General features: G+C 42.0%; 1 protein-coding gene across 1 annotated transcript in view; it reads right to left on the bottom strand.

The window, feature by feature from the left end:
• The window catches only part of SYTL5 (synaptotagmin like 5), a 67,177-nt gene that overhangs the window by 36,438 nt on the left and 12,741 nt on the right, over nt 1–17,998 (bottom strand). Inside the window, exon 2 of the mRNA XM_074929579.1 lies at nt 10,090–10,305. Within this exon, the coding sequence (XP_074785680.1) occupies nt 10,090–10,305 (216 nt within the window). The remainder of the gene's footprint in view (nt 1–10,089; nt 10,306–17,998) is intronic.

The raw sequence follows: 17,998 nt of genomic DNA on the forward strand, positions 1-17,998 counted from the left end.
TTAGGTCATCAATTAACCATCATGCTTACAAACTCTGGACAACATTTGCACAGTTCAAAACAAAGAGTCAAGAGATGGACTGAAAATTTGAATGAAAAATTTGGGACAGTAGGAAATGTTAATAGAAAATTAGCATCATCTTGCTTTGTGAATGAAAAGTAATTTTCGGTATATGGAAATTTACTTGGCAAAAAAGTGTTTCAACCACTTTTACCGGATTTCCATAGAAAACATGTAACATACTATCTCCCTAGTCCTTTGGATAGCAAACTAATCACAGCTTTCAGTATCTCCAAAATGGCAAGAGAAGTAGAAACAACAACAGTGAGAGAGAAAAACCCCCACCAAAGCTCTCGCCAGCCAAGTCAGCAGTTCATGGACTCAACTTGGTTATATAGAGATTGTTGCAAGCCTATATATATTTTCCATCTCTAAATTTCATATGCTGCCACCATATGTAGTTTCTTCACATGACAGTGCTGTTACAAATTAGCTATGTGTTGGAGGTTCAGAGGAATGAACTTCTGTCTCTGCCACTGTTCTGGATAATGTTGCTTTTTTCTGTTTTCGAATTCTCTTACCTATACCAGCAACAAAGAAATCCTGTATTGGCATTGCTGTTTTCCACAGACATATTTTTATGCTGATTGTTAGCCTCATGCTGAACTAGTTCCATTATGGCAAAGCATCACCATTTCTTACTGACTCATTACATACACTTGATGGCAAAAAAGCTACTAATCATGAATGCCTAAATAAAAAGCAAATAAACAAACTTAAAAAAAAAAATTATTTAACTCCAACCATGTTCCCGCTTACTTCATGCTCAGTAAGAAAACTTATTTTCAAATCTATACCAGAAATCATCTAGTCTCTTGGGCCAGAAAATTCCTACAGAAGGATTTAAAGCACTGATGATATCTTTGCTATTAAATTACTTTTGAGTCATGCCTGAATGGAGAGTCTTACTTGGAAAAATACTAAAAATTACAGAATAGAATCCTGCCATTGGTAAAAAGACTCTAACATCATCAGTTCTTCCTAACCTACTAATGAATCATGCACCTTTGCATGAGTTATTAAAAAAAAAAAAAAAATCAAAATCCAAAACACATACCCACAAGCATAGAAATAGGAGATTATTGCCTTATGTTGTTGTTGCAGACTCCTAGTGGCAAAACCCCCTATAATTTGTCATCACAGTCAGTCATTATGCAAGACATTAAATAAAATCTCTACGTTTCCACTCAGAATTTTTAAATTGCATTTGTTGGACACAAACACTGGAAAGGATGAACTGCATAAGAAACTGTGCATAGTCTGGACAGTATGAAAAACAGTTTTACTCTAAATGTATATTTTCAAAATTCATTTACAGCACGCGCTTCTCTATGCAGTTAATTTTATACCCAAATTTAGAGCAAGTTTAATGCTTTGTATCAAACCATAAACCTTTCAGACCTCTGAGTACACCATCATATTCCATTGCAATATAAATGTCATATCACGCTGCAGTATGAACTACATAGTTCATTCATTTTTTTTCCTCAATTACTCAGGGGTTTGATCATAAAAATTCCACAAGTGCCATTTTCCCCTTGGATATAGATTTTATTCACCCCTAATATCTTACTGGCAATGCTTAACTTGATCAAGGTCAGACAGGGCACTCCCCACCCCCTTATCCACACAAGAGCCTTCACCCTTCTCCAAGCCTGGGACAACCTTAAGGAGAATGTGTGACCCAGGGTTTCAGCAGCATGGGAGGCTGTCCCACACAAAGCCACAGGCTTTTTCAAGTAAAAGCTTCTAATTATTTCCACACCCAACCCTAACTGTGCCACCCACCTGGGCTGCTGTGGTTTATGGAGGGACAGCCCTTATCCACATGGTCCCAAAAGAACCATCACCTACATTTTCTGGCCAGATATGAAGAGTGATGAAGGAAAGAAACCTCTCTGGTGCCTCCTGTATCACAAAGCACCACAGGGATGTCAGCCTGGGTGGAACAGTGGCCGAGACCAGTGTGTCCATTTGTTTTAATACATACTAGTCGTATAATCTGATATGGAGATTCAACCCTGCAGTGGAAGGACAAAGGGCTCAAGGAGAGTCATGGGGGCTGGAGAAATCAAAGGAGCCACAGCCAAGGAAAGGATAAGTTGGGCTAGCTGTGGGAGGAGGCCAGGAAGAAAGAGGATGGAAGGCTGCTGGGCTGTGCAAGGAAGGATAAAAAGCAGTTCTGTTTGTGGAGGGAGGAGGTTCTCCCCCAGCATCCATCCCTGGGGGAAGGCCTTCCTTTCCTCCTCCTCTTCACTATGGTATGGGTTACCTGCACTCTTAGAGCTCAAAGTCTCCCTCCCTCCCTCCGCCCCTACTCCATCGCATGCCATCTGAACCACCTTTCCTACTTCCTCTGGGACAAAAGCAGCCTGCAAAATGGGAAGGGCTGGCATCAGGCTGGGAGTGAGGAAGGAGCACTGTGGAGAAGGACTTTCTCTTCCTTTTGCCATTCCCTTTTAATAGTAACCACTGACCCCATACTCATCTTCGTTGCAGCTGCATAAAACTGTGCAGAGAAGAGATAGATTATTCTATCTGGGCAACAAGAGTTTATCCCTGTATCTTCTGGCAAAGGATAAATAAGAAATCTACTCTTACTAATTTCTCTCTTCAGGCTGTAATCTGCCACCATTAGTAGCCCCTAATTACATAGGGGGTGCCCTCTTACATAGCCAGGGAAGTTCAGGGTCATCACTGCATGCTCTGGCAAACAAAAACTGGATGCTCAAGGAGAGAGGAGAAGGCAAACAATCCTTTTTGCAGGTCTGAGTGGGCAAAGGAGTGTGACAGCCACTACACCAATGGAGCTACACTGTGTGCCAGTTCAGCTAATGATGGCAAACTGAATTGCCCACCTTCTTCATCGGGCTGATCTTATTAAGCAGTAATAAGATCCAAATTTTAAATTGAGGTGCCAACTTCCTGCAGGTATCCTTTGGGGAGGATCACACTATTCTGCTATGACTTTACCAAGAGGACCAGGTGTGAGGTAAAACACAGACAAGTCCCTCAACTTAGGCATGAAACACAGCAAACAAAGGGAGTATTGACTTGGTTTAGTCAAGTGCTTCACCTGTCTAGCCAATCTTAGTTATCCACAGTTAAAAGGAAAAAACCAGCCATCAATAGCCATCCATTGAAAGCATTGCATGAAACAAGTAGAGGCCTCAACCTTCACTTCAGCTGCGTCCTTATTATCATCAATGCTACTGTCAATCTTGGGATCCTGACTTCAGCTGACAGTCCCTTTCTGTGAAAATGTCCTTACCCAACAGATCACTGCTATGAAAATATCACATCATAATGAAATAACAGGAAAACCCCTAAGCTTTGCAGCTCTGAATTTACAGTGCACTGAACGGTCAGTGTTAGGTTAATGGTTGGGCTAGATCATCTTCAAGGTCTTTTCCAATTAGATGATTCTATGTTTCCATGAATATTGGATATATTTTTCACGTATACTGAACAATTCACAGAAATCCTAGTGTTCGTGTTATCTTAATCATTCATACATGTCAGGAGTACCTATTTAAACAATTTTTGTTCCACACATAAATAGAAATGAATTCTGATTAAATGATTGCCTAAGTCTCTGACTTGAAGTTTGAATTTCATAATTGCATTTGACATTCTGAATCAAAAATTGAAGAGCTAGACCTAAACAGTCTTATAATAATGTTATTTCTATGCATTTATAATTATGACAAAAGGAGACTGTCTTTCCTACTGAGGTCGTGCATCTTTCTTCTATTTCTGATACAGAACTTAAATAAACCCTTCCCATCTAAATAATTGCTTCAGTAGGAAAAGAAACAAGGTTGTTTATTCAACTGTACCTCAAATCAGTGCTTGCAGGGGGTTTTTTTGCTATTTTAAAAATGGGTCCAAGGTCCATACGGACTGTAAATCACAGCATGTGCATCCATTTGCTTTACTTTCTCAGTTAGTGTGTAGCATACAAAGTGAAAAATATGTATGTATTCTACCAAAACAGTGTTTAGACTGGTCTTCCAAGGTGTGCAATAGATGCAAAAGTCAATAGCTATAGAAAGAAGGAAAACAGTGTTATAAATTGTACTGGTAGCAATTTTTGTGTGATTGCTCTTTCTGATACTCAAAACAGCTAAGAAAATTTTAAAGAAAAATAACATCAAGTAGATAGGTTTAGTACCAAATATTTTAGGTATCTGCTAAAGTCTCTATACATTTAATTACTAATCCACTTACATCATTATATGAGAGGGAGTATGTTACAGTTCCATGCTGCTTCTCCCTCTATGATCTCCTACTAAACGGATTAACCTCACTAATGCACTTCTCAGTTTAAAAATGTAACATAACATGTGGCCTACCCCTGCCAAAAACTCGGCCTGTTATTTTCCACTCTCATTTTTTGCAAGGTTAAATGCCCAATTATAAAAATTTCATTTAAGATGGAAAGTCCCAATTGTTATTTTGAATAATTTATTTTGGGGAAAAAGCCACATTGGTAAAATTGTTTCACTATCCATTTGATTTTCCAAATAACCCACATACACAGTAGAGGAGAGAGATTTAGTCTAGCTTCCTTTCCCTCTCCTGTTCCTCAAGCTATTTTGCTTCCTCCTTGGGAGTAAAATTTAGGAAAAAAAAAAAAAGCCAAGACCAAAGGCTGTGTAAAATACAGCCTATATATGAACATACCAAAACATACACACTCATCTTTGTATATATTCAATTTCATATAGTATTTTCTATAACATAAATTAATTCCAGAGTAATTTTTAATATGCTGTGAGGCTATTAAATAGAAATTTTTGACCCTATTAAAAGAAGGCAAATTTGCTTAGAAGTTACTAGAATGGAATGAAATTGTAAGATATCTGAAAAGCATTTGCATACTAAAAACATATGAAATGCCTCTATTTTTAGGCTTCTAATGAGAACAAATGTTACTAAGATACTGATGAATTTTCATGACTCTTTAAGACAACATAATTATTTCAAAGATGAAGATAAATTTCCCATTACTGCTTTGTTCTGCTGTAATAACTTGGGCCACCTAGGCATTTTATCTTGAAGAACTCAATCAAAATAATGGCATTGTTTTCAGAGTTTTCTAGACACATTCATAATGAGAAATAAAAACAACATCAAGATGCAAAATCAGCTTGTCAGCAGACTGCTTGAAAAACTTGATTTCCCTCAACCTATTGGTCATTTTAGATGCCAAATTTGAAACACAAACTGATCACATTTTAAGATGATGCAGGGAAAAAAAGTGGCCTTAATGGAAAGTTACTCTTCTAGAACCTATGTTTGAAAGCTCCTGATGATCTGAGTTCCTTGTATAGAGGGAACAGAGCAGAAATCTTCCTCTTTCATCAAGTGCGTCACTACATACAGGCTCAATTTACCTCATTAAATATTACAATGTGACCATCAAACACACAATCACATAAATAAAGTCTGTCTTGTTCTCTGCCCTCAGTAACCACAGAACTAAGAAATTAGCAAGACTTAGCTCTAACCCTTCTTGACCTTCCAATTCTATATCTTGCAATATTATATTCTAACTGATAATAACTCCCATGGGGGAAAAAAACCCCAGTAACCGTCTCTTTATGGATATTCAAGGGGAACATCCTTTTTCAGCAACTGTAAATTTATAAGATGATTTATATATAAACCTGTTTGTTTTACTTAAAAATACTCATGAACACCTCTCACTGTTCATATTCAAATGTCTTTCCTGAAATTCACTAAATCTCTTTTCAAAAGTGTTTTAGAATGCAATTAATGTGTTGTAATGAGCTTCCCCATAAACTGTTTTTCATGCAAGCCTGACTTTGGAGAAATGCTTTAAAGATTATTTGGGAAGAGAGAAGTCAGATTCACTTGTTTCCAAAGGTGTTCTGGCTAACAGATGAAGATTGTATTATTAAACAAACTGATATCTCACCCCTACAGCTACCATCATGCTACTACATAATTTAAAAACAAATGTTCAGAAAATACTACTGTGTTTTACCATATCCTTAAAAAATAAGCATCTTGAAATTATGCGATCCTCAAGTCAAAGTCAGCATACATGCAGTTTCCTGCCATCTTTGTTTTTTAAAATTTTTTTGGTCACTGAACATAAACTCACCATAAATGTTAAAGCAATGATAACATTTGAACCCAGGCTATGTGACAGGATATCCTTTTACCATAGTACAGGTATCCCAAACTCCTGTGCTATCAGTGGATAGGCAGGACTCAAGATGTTCAGAAGGAAGGAGAGGTCAAAATGTATTAAATGAAGCAACAGGCAGAAGCTGGCTGATACTACCTACATTTTCTTTTATTGCCACAAGACAGTCTTTGTTTCAGCAACCATTTTGGATTATCTGTGTAATTCAAGGGAATTCTGCAGTAATTTCTGTAGTACTTGTCAACTTCTCTTTGAACACACTCAACACCCAGTATCAGACCTTCATCACTGACACCAGATGTAATGCAGTAGGCTTTCCAACAGTTCTGAAGAACTTGCTTCTGAACATATTCAGGCAGGTATGACTGATGACTACACAACACAATTTGTACAGGTTATTACTATCACCATCACCTTAAGCAGCATTTAACGGACATTCTTGAGGACAATTTTGCAGAACAGCCAAGAACTAGTATAGCACCAAACCAAAAGGCCATGAATCTTTCTTCCTGCCTTTAAGGGTCTCACAGTATGTATGACAACATACATATACATTATAACAACAGTATAACCTGTCTCTGCTAACGGAACACCACATCAGGTGCTAGACTCAATACAGATATTAACATTAACCTAGTCTCTCATTCATCAAGGTTGCTAGAAGAAAAGGACAGGGGCAAAAATCCTCACTTTTTGCAAAGCCACTAGCATGGTGAAACAATCCACTTGACAGACACCAACACTGCATGCAGATCAATGCTACCGAGCATAACCGTCTCTTAACACTGGATTCATATTCTCTTTTCCTTGCCTTCTGCCTTTTAATCTTGCCAAAGGCCCTATTCAGAAAGCATAAAAATCCTGATTTTCCCTGCATTTTCTCACTTGAGCGGAAAACAGAAATGAAATAATAAACTGGAACTACACACAATGATTTAACTGAAATACCTATCTCAAACTTTCATCTCCACACTGTCCACAAAGAAGACAATCTCTCTGTGTACTCCCAGCAGAGTAAAAGGCATTTTACAGATCATTAACTATCACTATAGTCTTGCAAAAACACTGCATATGAACAAAGGGGAGGGAGAGAGAGAGAGAGATTGCACTTTAATAAAGATACCCAACTCCAGCAAAACTCTAGCACTTGCAAAGTTTAGCATTTTGCAAGCAAATTACACCATGATTTGTAATAATTTAAAGGCAGGCTTCAAACAGAATTAATTTTCAAGATGATTGTTAAAACCACTGCTTGATGAACAGAATTGTGGCACAATCACAAGAGGCAGAGGGGACATATGTTCCGAGAATTTACCTCATCCATCTTTCAGCCCCAAAACAGGACCATCTTTACTGATCAATATTCATCCCACCTAATCCAAATCATCTCAGTGCAATTTAAGTACCACATTACTTTTGTTATCCAAAGTGAGTACGTGGAACAGTCTGTATGCCTCCTCAATGCAGGTGCCTTAATGAAAGATCAAAAGCTGGGTTATTCTGTTTTCTCTTGCCTAGGCCAAATGTTTCTGACTCCTTCCATTACTCTGAACATACTGTGTGCTATGTACACATTATTATTTTCTGCTGAACTTTCTCCAGCTGACCAACATGAAGTGTGCTACGCAAAACTGGGCAGGTTCCCAGTATAAAACACGATTGCATCACGTATTTTACAGGCCATAATTCTGCTTGTACATAGCTGTGTTGTGATGCTAGACTTTTCTACAGTGGAAAATACTGTTGAATCACGTTCAGCTTTTCATTCAGCACAATACTCAGATCCTTTCCTAAGAAACAGCTGCATAAGCTGTTTTTATCCTCATTCTGTTTTGTACAGCTGTGTTTTTGTCCAATTGTGGTAATTCTACATGCCTGTAGGGAGCCACCACTTGCTTTTTCTTCAAACCACTTCTCTAAATTGTAGGCAACACTTTGAATCCTAATCCTGTCCTTCAGCATGCCTGCAGCATCTCTCAGTTTTATGTCACCTGCAGGTGTAACCGGCAAACTCATCTGCTGAATTGTCAAAGACCTTAATTAAAATACTTTACAGTAAAAAGCCAGGAAATATTCTGCGCTATACCACTGCTTGCTTTTCACTGTCAAGAAGAAAAAAAAATAATTAAGAAAGGTCTGCAACTACTCTGAAAATAAAGCTTCATAATTTTCCAGGCAGGTCTGCAATCACACTGACAATTTATTCCAGGGCATAGCACCCCTTGCTTATTGGCTTATTAGAATGGCACGAGAGAAAGCATCAAAAGGTTCATCTAAGTCAAGTTATAAGACATCAACAGATCCTCCTCTAATCATGAGGTCTGTCACACTATCAAAGGAGGAAATTATATTGGTTTTGACATTATTTGTTCTTGAGCCAGTTCTTATTCATCTTCCTGTCATCTTCTCCTGGCTTTCAAACAGCACAGCAATCATTTGTTTCAGTATTTTTAGATAAATTAAAGGTAACTTGACAGGGCCAACAAATCACCTGTTCTTCCTTTCTTCATTTTTAAAGAGTTGCATTGCGTTTGCCATTTTCCACTCTGTCATCTCACCTGCACCCCATCATTTCTGAAAGGCACAGCACTGAGTTCACCTCAGGAACTGGCTGAAGCAAACTACAAGGAGCTCAGCCAGGCCCCTACCAATTTAAAATAATTTCTCAAAATCAAGCATTTAAGCATGTTTCATCTTAAGAAAAGGTGAGACTTGTCCTCTGGATGCATTCCCATTGACTGATGAGGAGGTTAACGCATCTAGCTAAAAACAGATGTTAAACTTCTAAAGCTGAAGTTAGAAGATGCAAACCCTAAACTCCATGTCCTGCTGTACTGATTGTTCACTAGCTGTCTAGCTAGCCAAAATCTGACATAACTATCAATTTGGATTCACTCTGTAATATAATATACAAAAAAAGTCTTATCTTTCTGACCTCATTAGTTTGATAGTCTGTTAAAAAAAAAAAAAATCCCTCTGCAATTACTCTGATTCTTTCCTCCTTTAACACAATTATTTTATCATGTCTTTTTCTTATATCATCCAGTTCTTACATCAGGATACATAATAGTTTTATTGCCCAATATATTTTTCTTTTCCTTCATGGTTCTTACTGAATCAAGCTTCAAAATCCCACATTACCATACCAGTCAAGTGAATTATTCTTCCAAGCACATATGAAGTAAATATCTTTGAACATATAACATCTCTTTTTGTTTATTCACTTGATATCCTGTGCTAGAAAACCGATTCTCCACTTTTCATCACTGTGATCTGCTACCCTTCTCCTCCATCCCCCATGTTCAATACTCTAACTGTGAAGATTAATCTATCCCCTTTTGTTTTCTCTCCCACCATGGCACAATTTACTTTAGAACACTCACTAATAGAGACATTATAAATACAGCCTTCTCCATGCAGAGATAATAGAACCATAGAATGGTTTGGGTTGGAAGGGACCTTAAAGACTATCTAGTTCCAACCCCCCGCCATGGGGGTTAAAGTTAAAATTAACTTTAAATTAATTGATTCCTACATTCACATTTCCATAATGTGAATAGATGGTCACTGGTTTGTAACTGATTTTCTGTCTTTTTCACAGTACTTCCTACCAACAAGTGAGTATCTGTGATGGCTGTAGCTTTCTTTAGAAAGCAAGCTAGTTGAAACTGTCTTGGAACTGGAAAAAAAGACTACGAAATCATGCAGCAAATAAAATCGCTAGATAAGCCTCTTCCCTTGTGTACTTGCTATGCATATGCTTTTGTGCAAAGGGGATGTAATACTAACGCCAGCACAAAATTTATTCAGTGGTAATCTCTAAACATATTTATGAAAGCTGGACAACTTACGCAATCTTGGCACACACTGAGCATTTCCACTGCCCATCAGTTCCTACAACACGACACTTATTGCAAACTCGAAGTTTGCAGGTTTGGCACAGGTCTCCTCTGTCAAAGATTAAACCAAGGCTTTTCTGACAGCGAACACAGACCCTGCTGTTGTCCTGTTGACAATGACGGTTTCCACCTTTCCTTCTCACTTCCAGAAGCTCATTTTTCAATTTCCTAGAAGTAAGAAAATAAAATTTTTTAATCTTGAGATACAACAAAATGATCTGTAAAAACTTTTTTAACAGATTAAGATTTAGTGCCAGAAACTACTAGACACAAATAAGCACAATTTTTTAAAATATATTTGGTGTATTTTTTTACACACATATGACAAAGAAGAATAAATCTATCCTCCACTTCTCAGACATGCAGTAACAGCAGACAGCTGAGCAGTTCTGGACAACTGGTAAACCATCTTTGCTTTGTCCCTCATCAGTAATTCAAGTCATTCTGAGCACACGTTTACAGCAGCTCAAAACTGTGACTACCCTGTGCATCCACAGAAGGAAAAGAAGAAAATCTTTGCTGTAATCAGTGTGCATTTAATACTATTCCAGCGTAGAGTTCGCTAGGAATGCATATGCAGTTCTGAACTGGCTGTTCAAAGCCTAAACAAACCCCAAGCCAAAACGTCTAAACAGACAGTAGTGTTATACTGTGATGCCACAATTTTTTTTAAAAAAGGAGAATGTCAGTTTAAACAATACAACTTGCAGATTACCAGTTCTGCCACTGACTGCAGAATAAAAACATTTCCTTTTAAGACCAATTTTGAAGGCTGTAATTTCAATGGTGGATGAGTTGGGTTCTTAATGAGAAAATAACCATACATGAGATGGTAAATGCTATATTTCAAACAGCAAAAAAGGGAATTTGAAGGTAAAGAGTTAGGAAGGATGACAGGAGAGGTAGTCTTCTATGCCTGTCTTCCCAAACCAGGGGACTCAAGCAGGACCCTATCCTAACCTAAACCTCTCACTAATAGCTATCTGACCTCAACTCCAAAGCTTTCCCTCCCATGCCACAGCCTCTAGCTCTTACTCCTCCCACAGAACCATCTAGGTTGGAATGGAATACTGGAAGTTACCTAGTCTAAACTCATCCAAATCAAGGCCAACCAGACTGGGTTGATCAAGGCTATGTCCAACCGAATCTTGAATAACAGAGTAACTCCAAGTAAAGAGTCTATGATGTCTCTGGGCACCTGTTTCAGAATCTGACTAACTTTATGGCTTTTGGAGGGGGGGGGAAAAGCGCGTCTTCCTGATACCTAACCAGAATCTCCCACACTCCAGCTTGTTCCCACTGCCTCTTCTTTCACTGTGTACCTCTGAAAAGAGTCTGGCTACACTTTTTCTATACCATCACACTAAGGACTTGAAGAGAGCAATCACGTCTCATTTCTCATCCAAAGGCTAAGCAAACCCAGCTCCCTCTGCCTCTCCATTTACGTCATGTGCTTCAGCGTTTCTAATCATCTTGCTGGCCCTCCACTGAACATACTCGAGCATGTCAATGCCCCTCCTATTCTGGGGAGCCCCAAACTTAAAACTGTATCCCAGATATGGACTCACAATTGCTAAATAGAGGGGATAATCACTGGCCTCAACTGCTAATGAAGTCCTGTATGTGGTCAAAATTGTTATGCCCTCTCAACACTTCTCAGCTGAAGCTCCATCCACTCAACTCCCAGGCTCCTCTTATCCATCTCAACCTGTTCAATAAACAGGCTACAGGTCCCCTGGTCTCTCCAGGCTTTCCTGGCTTCCCCCTCATCCCCAAACTCCAGCCTATCTTAAGCTCCTCCGTCCTTTCAAGCCCTTCCTGCACTCCACTTTACTCCAGAAAACCTCCTTCCCAAGGCCATAACTCAGCAGATGGTAAGTTCCTCCAGTTTTACATGCCTGGGTATCGCAGAATCATCTAGGTTGGAAAGGACCCTGGAGATCATCTAGTCCAACCGTTCGCCTAGCACAGATTCCCACCTACAGCATATCCTTAAGCTCCAAATCGACCCTACTCTTGAACACCTCCAGGGATGGGGACTCCACCACCTCTCTGGGCAGCCCATTCCAACGCCTAACAACCCCTTCTGGAAAGAAATACTTCCTAATATCTAGTCTGAACTTTCCCTGGTGCAACTTGAGGCCATTCCCTCTTGTCCTGTTGCTTTCTACTAGGCTAAAGAGGCTCATCCCCAGCTCTCTGCAGCTTCCTTTCAGGTAGTTGTAGAGGGTGATAAGATCTCCCCTCAGCCTCCTCTTCTCCAGACTAAACAATCCGAGTTCCCTCAGCCGCTCCTCATAGGACATGTGTTCCAGACCCTTGACCAGCTTCGTTGCCCTTCTCTGGACATGTTTGAGTAAACTCTATGTCCTTTTTGTAGTGAGGGGCCCAAAACTGAACACAGAAATCGAGGTGCGGCCTCACCAGTGCTGAGTACAGGGGTAAGATCCCTTCCCTGTCCCTGCTGGCCACGCTATTGCTGACTCAAGCCAGGATGCCATTGGCCTTCTTGGCCACCTGGGCACACTGCTGGCTCCTGTTCAGCTGGCTGTCAATCAACACCCCCAGGTCCCTCTCTGACTGGCAGCTCTCCAGCCACTCCTCCCCAAGCCTGTAGCGCTGCTGGGGGTTGTTGTGGCCCAAGGGCAGCCCCCGGCATTTAGCCTTATTGAAACTCCTCCAGTTGGGCTCAGCCCATGGCTCCAGCCTGTCCAGGTCTCTCTGCAGAGCCTCCCTACCCTCGAGCACATCAACACTCCCACCCAACCTGGGGTCATCTGCAAACTGACTGAGGGTGCACTCGATCCCCTCGTCTAGATCATCAATAAAGATGTTAAACAGGAGTGGCCCCAACACCAAGCCCTGGGGGACACCACTCATGACTGGACGCCAACTGGATTTAACTCCATTTACCACAACTCTCTGGTCCTGGTCATCCAGCCAGTTTTTTACCCAGCAAAGTGTGCGATTGTCCAAACCTTGAGCAGTCATTTTTGCCAGGAGAATGCTGTGGGAAATGGTGTCAAAAGCCTTGCTAAAGTCAAGGTAAATTACATCCACAGCCTTTCCCTCATCCAATAAGCAGGTCACCCTGTCGTAGAAGGAGATCAGGTTTGTCAAGCAGGACCTGCCTTTCATAAACCCCTGCTGACTGGGCCTGAGCATCTGGCTGTCCCTCATGTGTTTCATGATGGTGTTTAGGATGAGCTGCTCCATCAGCTTCCCAGGCACCAAAGTCAAGCTGACAGGTCTGTAATTCCCCGGATCATCCTTCCGACCCTTCTTATACATGGGCGTCACATCGGCCAATTTCCAATCAGTCGGGACCTCCCCAGTCAGTCTGGACTGCTGGTAAATGATGGAAAGTGGCTTGGCGAGCACCCCAGCCAGCTCCTTCAGCACCCTCGGGTGTATCCCGTCTGGTCCCATAGACTGGTGTGTGTCTGTGTGATGCAGCAGGTCACTGACTGTCTCCTGGATTGCAGGGGGGTCGTTCTCCCAGTCTCTATATTCTGGCTGAGGAGGCTGGATTTCATCAATACAACTAGTCTTGTTATTAAAGACTGAGGCAAAGAAGGCATTAAGCACCTCAGCCTTCTCCTCATCACTTGTTAGCAAATTTCCTCCTGCATCTAGCAGGGGATGGAGACTCTCCCTGGACTTTCTTTTGCTACTGACATACTTACAGAAACTTTTCTTGTTATCCTTGATTGCAGAGGCCAAATTAATTTCCAGTTGGGCTTTAGCCCTTCTGATTTCCACCCGCATAGCCTCACAGCCTCTCTGTAATCACTATGTGTGGCTAGCCTCTTCTTCCAGAGGCTGTAAACTCTCATTTTCTCCCTGAGTTGCAGCCAAAGCTCCCTGTTCAGCCAGGGTGGTCTTCTCTGTCACCGGCTTCTCTTAGAGCACCTGAGGACTGCCTGCTCCTGAGCCATTAACACTTCCTTCTTAAAGAGTGCCCAGCCTTTCTGGACCCCTATACCCTTCAGGAGAGTCTCCCAGGGGATCCTTTGAAGCAGGTGCCTAAACAAGACAAAGTCAGCCCTTCTGAAGTCCAGGATGACAGTCCTGCTTAGCTCTCTCCTGACCTCTCTAAGAATAGAGAACTCTATTATTTCATGATCGCTGTGCCCTAGTGAACCTTCAGCCTCCACATCATGCACCAGACCTTCTCTGTTCACAAAGAGGAGATCCAGCAGGGCACCTTCTCTGGTCGGTTCTCTCACCAGTTGCACCAGGAAGTTGTCTCCCACACATTCTAGGAATCTCCAGGACTGGTCTCGTTCTGCTGTGTTGTATTTCCAGCAGATGTCTGGGAAGTTAAAGTCGCCCACAAGAACAAGGGCAAGCAATCGTGAGATTTCTCCTAAATGCCTACAGAATATAACATCCACCTCTCTGTCCTGGGTGGGTGGTCTATAGTAGACTCCTACTACAACATCTGCCCTGTTGGCCTTCCCCCTGATTCTAATGCATAGACACTCAATCCTGTCTTCACTACACTTGTGCTCGAAGCAATCGTAACAGTCCCTAACATACAGAGCCACCCCACCACCTCTCCTTCCTTGTCTCTCCCTCCTAAAGAGCTTGTACCCATCATGGGAGACATCCCACCATGTTTCTGTAATAGCAACAACATCATAATTTTCCTGTTTCATCACAGCTACAAGCTCCTTCTGTTTGTTACCCAAGCTGTGTGCATTGGTATACATGCACTTCAGATGGGCTGATGTTTTGCCCCTTTCCTCCTTCAAATCTAGTTTAAAGCTCTGTCAATGAGCCCAGCTAACTCCTGCCCCAAGATCTCCTTCCCTCTCCAGGACAGGTGCATCCCGTCTAACGTCAAAAGGTCAGGTGCCCTGTATACCAACCCATGATTGAAGAACCCAAAGCCCTGATGGTAACAGCAATCTTGGAGCCACCCATTCATCTGCTGAATTCTCCTGTAATCTTCCTCATCCATCCCCCCAACCAAAGGGATGGGGGAGAACATAATTTGTGCCCCCGACCCCTTAAGCAGTTTTCCCAAGGACCAGAAGTCTCTCTTCATTGCTTTAGGCCTTCTCCTGGTGATGTCATCACTACCTACCTGAAAAAACAGGAGAGGGTAGTAATCCTTCGGTCTCACTAGGGTAGGGAGTGTTGCTGTGAGGTCCTTGATGCGGGCCCCAGGGAGGCAGCAGAGTTCCCTATGAAGCGGGTCTGGTCTGCACAGTGTCACTGCGTCCTGACTACCCCACCCTTCCCTACCCTCTTTTCCATGCACTTCATCAGCCAAGAGCTTCCAGGATCCCTCTATCATGAAGCACTCCAGCTCACTGAAATTGCAATCTCTGCATAGACATACATGCTTTAAGGGGGATTTAAAAAAACCTGGCTACCAGCTTCACCTAAATATCAATAACAAGGTGTCAGGAAGAAAAACACTAAGAAGACAAAACCAATAAAGGAATATAGGTTTCAGCCCAGTGAAGGAGGCTGGGAACACTGCTTAGGCCTCCAGGGACTAAGGTCTGACAGAATCGGGTTATTTGTGGATACACTGCCTTGCTAAAAGGTTGGCTAGCATTTTGCTTCCCACTGGGATGCCATGAACAACAGCTGCTCTGCATCCACCTGGCCTGTGGATGCTCAACCTCTGACAGCTTTTGAAAAAGGCCATGTACAATCCCTACAGGCAGTGACTACAAATTCTGTCAATCATTTTCCTCTGCTGGCCTCTAGCCAAAAGTGACTTCTTCATTCTGCTTTGGACTCTTCTTCCACATTCAATCTAAACTGCCTTCTTCTAATGCCATAGCCTTCAGAAGTCTGTCTAGTCTCCATGAGCTTTCTTGGTACTTTGCTAACTGTTCTTGCAGTTTACTGACTGCATCTAACCCTACCTACCCTGCAAAGACACACTTAGCTACAGGGGCATGTCCATTTTCTTCTTCCGTCAGTCAGCCAGTTCCAAATGCAGATGGGTGACCTACACTACAGCAACCGCCAACTGCACTGCAATATTGCCACTATGCACAGGGAAGGCAGATGATCACCACTTTTGCCAACTCCTCCTTGAATCTACCTCCTAAACAAGTCTGCTTCAAATGGCAAAAGTCCATATATCTGCTTCTGGACTGAGAAGTAAACACAAAAAAACTCAAACCCCTGATACTAGAATGCTCTCAGCTACACCATTTTAAGAAATACCACATCTATCCATTTGACTAACAAATACACACTTCAGTGCTTGTGAAGACATCTAATTACCAGTGAGGTTATGGTCACTTATATTTCACTAAATATTAAACAACATTCACAAAATGCTTGGTGATTTACTGTCTCCCCTCTCAGCAGTGTGAATTTGTCAAAGTACTGTGCTACACGGCCCTTTTATTTAGTACAGCCACTTTTAGTACCAACTGATGTCAGGGAAATTTGTTAAGATTGGATTGTGTTTTCACACATTGAGAGGTATTGCAGCACTTTCCAGATTCACCCCCAAAGCCCTGCCTGTCAAAGCTGAGTGTCCTTCTTCACCAGGAATTCCTAATCTGGCCAATACTCGGTGCTTCTGCACCTCTCATCTACTTCTTGTCTTTCTGGAGCTTGCTGAAGTCATCCACTTGCCCCTGCACTGGGTGCACCCAAAGAACAGTTCTCAGAGCTGCAATGGGGAACACTGCTGTCAGGAGACTTTCAGGCTTGGAAAATGCGCACCCAAGAAAAGGAAGAGGAAGGGCAGATCCAGTTTGCACCTGCCACCTGGACCACCACCTTCAGCTTCACCCACAAATTTCCATTCTATCTTCCCACTGTGAGCTGACAGCAGACAAGGACACACTGTCCAGCTGGAGCCCTGGGACTGCTCCTTTCTTCCATGTGGCCTCTTTGGCATCTCAGCCACTCTATTCTTCCTACTCATTTCTCATAGGTCAGCTCAAACAGTTGGTCTAACTTAATGGTACAGAGATGACAGCCATGGTTTATGTCTAAGTACAACAAGAAAACACTAATAAATTCAGTTTTACTCAGCTTCCCCGCATAAAACTCTCTCTGCATCTGTACTGGGTTTACATGGTAAGGTTTTGGCCACTGGGGGTCCTCAGGGGTGGACTCTGAGATAAAATCAGGGGCTGTGCCTTTGTAGGCAGAGCTGGCTCCAGCTGGCTCCAAAACAGGCCCACTGTTGACCAAAGCTGAGCCCATCAGCAATACTGGTGGCACTTCTGTAATAACATATTTAGGAAAGGGATAAAATGCTGCACAGCAGCTGTGAGAGGAGTAAGGAAAATGTGAAACAGTCCTGCAGACACCAAGTCAGTGAAAAAGAAGGAAGAGGAGGTGCTCCAGCTGTCAGAGCAGAGATTCCCCTACAGCCCTTGGAGATCATGGCAAAGCAGGTTGTCTCCCTGCAGCCCATGGAAGACCATGCTGGAGCAGATATCCACCCTGCAGCCTGTGGAGGACCCCACGCTGGAGCAGGTGGACATGCTCTGAAGGAAGCTGCAGCCTGCGGAGAGCTCCTGCTGGAGCAGGTACCTGGAAAGAACTGTATCCAATGGGGGACCCACACAGGAACAGTCTGTTCCTGAAGGACTATACCCCCATGGAAAGGGCCCATGCTGGAACAGGGGAAAAGTGTGAGAAGGAAGGAGCAGCAGAAAAAAAGGGTTGTGAACTGTCCGCAACCCTCATTCCTCATCCTCCTACACCACTTGCAGCAAACGAGGAGATAGAAGAGTAGGAGTGAAGTTGAGCCTGGGAAGAAGGGGCAGCTTGAGGGGAAGGTGTTTTCAGTTTTGTCCTTGTTTCTCTGTATCTTTTTTTTTTTTTTTTAATTGGCAATAAATTACATTCATTTCCCCCAAGTCAA

This window comes from Athene noctua, chromosome 1, assembly GCF_965140245.1.
Source record: "Athene noctua chromosome 1, bAthNoc1.hap1.1, whole genome shotgun sequence".
Lineage (NCBI taxonomy): Eukaryota > Metazoa > Chordata > Aves > Strigiformes > Strigidae > Athene > Athene noctua.